This window comes from Convolutriloba macropyga, chromosome 15 (genome assembly GCF_964194025.1).
Source record: "Convolutriloba macropyga chromosome 15, txConMacr16.3, whole genome shotgun sequence".
NCBI lineage: Eukaryota > Metazoa > Xenacoelomorpha > Acoela > Convolutidae > Convolutriloba > Convolutriloba macropyga.
This window is the reverse complement of record NC_134482.1, coordinates 27,861,148-27,864,997: the sequence shown is the minus strand read 5'-3', so window position 1 is coordinate 27,864,997 and position 3,850 is coordinate 27,861,148. Positions and strand designations below refer to the sequence as shown.

Here is a 3,850-nt window from a genome sequence, read left to right as displayed (position 1 = left end):
ATTATACAAACATTATATATACTATCCAAAAACTATGCCTATCTCTTTGGATTAAAGGGGACGTTCAGTGGATCAGAGAAAAACTAATGGTTTAATTGGCTTCGACTCTTTCTTCTCGAACTTTTCTACTGAATTTTGATTTTTGCCTGTTTTTGTTATTGTTTTCACAGTCATAAGAATTAATGGGATCTGTGCGTGACAAAGATTTCTCTCTTCTTTTTGGGTTATATCTGAGCGTAGTTATTGAGCTCCGTTGAAAGGTTTTGTGTTTAATGGCTGTTAAGAGTTTTAAAATAATTCTTCGAAAATTTTTTTGAAGGTTAACCAATCCTAAACTTTTATTCGTGAATTTTTGGTCAAGGTCAGTTTTGCAAAAATCCTTTTTTCATTCCACTGCACGCAAAATTAATCTGTTTAGCGGTTTTGTCTTCTACCTATTAGTTTTAAAACTTCAATGCCAAGTGACTTAATAATTTTTTTTTAATTTTCAGCTACTCTATTTTATTTTTGGATCCTTTTGAAATCTTATCACATCATCCTATTGCTGATATTCCTCATTGGTTTAGGAAGAAGTTCAACGGATCATAGATAAAATTTGAGAGAAGAGCTTATGATTTGTGTTGCTTCGAAACTTTCTTCTGGCACTATTTTATTAAATTTTTAGTCTATTTCTGGCACTATTTTCATAGTCAATAACTTGCTGTAAGATCCTGTTGATGAAATATTGTTGGCAATTAAATTTGTTGTTCCATCGAAGCATAAGTTAGCGTATTTACTGGCTTCCGTTGAAAGGTAATGAATTCAATGGCGTTAAAAATACGTGTTTTCTCGAAAATTTCGTTGTTCTAATTTATTTGACCAAATTAGTTTATTTTTTGAAATTATATGGATTGAAAAAAAACCCCATTTCTTTTAAAAAGGTCATTGAAAATAGAAGATTTATTATTGAAAAGATCGTTTTTTAATGGCTTCGACACTTTTGTCGCTCAATTTTTTCTTGAATTCAATGTTTTTGTTTTTAGGTAGACGTAAATTGCTGACAGTTCTGATAGGCTTGTAATTTTTGATAAAATGAATGAAATTACCCAAAGCATTTAGTTTTTAGCAAATAGTTTTAAAGTTTATGATTTTTGTTTCAGTTTTTATTTATACTAATTCAGCTAAAATTATAGTGAAAGAATAAATAAGTTCATTTGGGCCCCATTTGAAAATCATTGTGATCTGTTTTTACCTGAATGTGCTAAAAGAAGAGAAAAAGAAACTGTGTTGATATCTCAATTCTCAACTTAACTTAATAATTATTTGCCCTTTGAGAGTTTGTTTTCAAGAAACACTTCAAATATTTTTAAAGTCAATTGGCTTCAGTTCGAAAGTGAGTTATGAGTCTTTTTTGGTGCATTGCGTTCTAATGATGGGTTTTATCGCTCAGTGGTATGATTCCGTTAGATGAAGTTGTTTATCCATGGTATATATGCCGATATCCTCGTATAAACACTAAAAGTTACGTTCTTATCACCATAGCTTGCTAATCCATACGCACAAATTGTTTCTTCGTTATCATCCAATGGGTACGATGCAGATCCTATAATAATAATAAATTGTTTGTAGTGCCGTTATCATAAAATAGCAGCAAGAAAATACAAACATTACACAAATACAATCAATTACAATTTGCGACATTACAAAGTCGCCATTAAACCTAGTTTGTTTTCAGTTTATTTTTTGAAATTATATGGATTGAAAAAAGAAAAATCCCATTGCTTTTAAAAAGGTCATTGAAAATAGAAGCTTTATTATTGAAAAGTTCATTTTTTAATGGCTTCGACACTTTTGTCGCTCAATTTTTTCTTGAATTCGATGTTTTTGTTTTTAGGTAGACGTAAATTGCTGACAGGTCTGATAGGCTTGTAATTTTCGATAAAATGAATGAAATTACCCAAAGCAGTTAGTTTTTAGCAAATAGTTTTAAAGTTTATGATTTTTGTTTCAGTTTTTATTTATACTAATTCAGCTAAAACTATAGTGAAAGAATAAATAAGTTCATTTGGGCCCCATTTGAAAATCATTGTGATCTGTTTTTACCTGAATGTGCTAAAAGAAGAGAAAAAGAAACAATTGCACCACTCATAGAAAATTGTTAAGAAATCGTATCTTGTCCACTAATCAAAACAGTTAGAACATAATATCAGTAGACATGCAAGTTTTTGAAATTCAAGGAATTGGATGGGACCTCTCAGTGACGAGAATAAGTTACAAGTTGACGAAAAGAACAACTAAAATTAAAAAGTTTATCTTCGAGTAATGTTGAGTTCAGATAATAGCCAATAATTTTAACGGCTTCAATAATTTGTGGTCTTGCAAATTGTTCCTAATTTTTTGAGATTCTCTGCGTCTTTAGTCCGTTCCTATTGCTTAGCCTAACCAAAGTCTGGTCCCATTGGTTGTATTAGACTTTTTAGTAAATTTATCAAGATCTGTTTTAATATAAGCTAAAGATTTTATAGGCTTTTGTTACTATTTTTGTTAATAAATGTTGATTGATTTTTGAACCTCATTTTTTTCCTCTTTTTGTTGAATTATGCCCCCCTCCACCCCCCCCCCCCCCCCCAATTTAGTGGATTCAAATCATTTGCGCCCCCCCAGAAGCAATATTTATACATAATGATTTACTACGTAATTACACGTCCTCTGATCATAGTTTCTCCATGAACACAGTTTCTTCAATAGTTAACCTCTACTAAGGCATGTAAACTTTAACCTTTCGGTTATATCATTAATTTACATGTTTGGAAAGAAAAAAAAAGAAATGATAAATTTTTAATTTTAAACATTTTTTTTATTATTTCAACTTAAATCGCACAACTCTTCCGTGAGGCGCCTGAAAACAAACTAGGTTTAATGGCGACTTTGTAATGTAATTGACTGTATTTGTGTAATGTTTGTATTTTCTTGCTGCTATTTTATGATAACGGCACTACAAACAATTTATTATTATTATAGGATCTGCATCGTACCCATTGGATGATAACGAAGAACCAATTTGTGCGTATGGATTAGCAAGCTATGGTGATAAGAACGTAACTTTTAGTGTTTATACGAGGATATCAGCATATATACCATGGATAAACAACTTCATCTAACGGAATCATACCACTGAGCGATAAAGCCCATCATCATTAGAACGCAATACGCCAAAAAAGACTCATAACTGACTTTCGAACTGAAGCCAATTGACTTTAAAAATATTTGAAGTGTTTCTTGGAAACAAACTCTCAAAGGGCAAATAATTATTAAGTTAAGTTGATAATTGAGATATAACTGTACCTCGGCTTCTCTGTACCTGCTTCGACTCTTATTATATTAACTGTTACATACATTAAAGATCGTATCTCAGGTCTAAACTGGCTTCTAAGGGTCGATTAAAGTTAACTTGATCAGTAAGCAGAACCCGTTTTGTTTTACTTATACAAGAGTTAGGGCATTTCAAGTCAGATTTTACATAAATATGTCTTTTGTAATGAAACCTATAATAATTTTTCAAATGACTAACATAAAATGGAAGTTTTTACTATAATTACAGGCTGTAGAAGGGTAATTAATTAGCCGACAAATTTTGCTTAAAAGTCAATTTAGAACTAGTGACGGTGTGTAAAGTAGCCAACTAGATTGTGGGAATGACAAAACAGTAAAAAACTTACTTTTTATTTCAAAAAATAAAAAAAAAAATTGGATATTTTAGTGTTTATGGTTGCTTTTGAAATCTTATCAAATTAACCTAATATTGATAGCTCCCATTCTCTTAAAAAAAGTGTTCACAAGACGCCAGATAAAAGTTTCATAGAACAAATTA

General features: G+C 30.7%; 1 protein-coding gene across 1 annotated transcript in view; it reads left to right on the top strand.

The window, feature by feature from the left end:
• LOC142354321 (chymotrypsin-1-like) overlaps positions 1-3,412 on the top strand; it is a 14,105-nt gene extending 10,693 nt beyond the window's left edge. Inside the window, exon 3 of the mRNA XM_075406588.1 lies at positions 3,001-3,412. Within this exon, the coding sequence (XP_075262703.1) occupies positions 3,001-3,140 (140 nt within the window). The 3' untranslated portion in view covers positions 3,141-3,412. The remainder of the gene's footprint in view (positions 1-3,000) is intronic.
• The last annotated feature ends 438 nt before the right edge of the window (positions 3,413-3,850 follow it).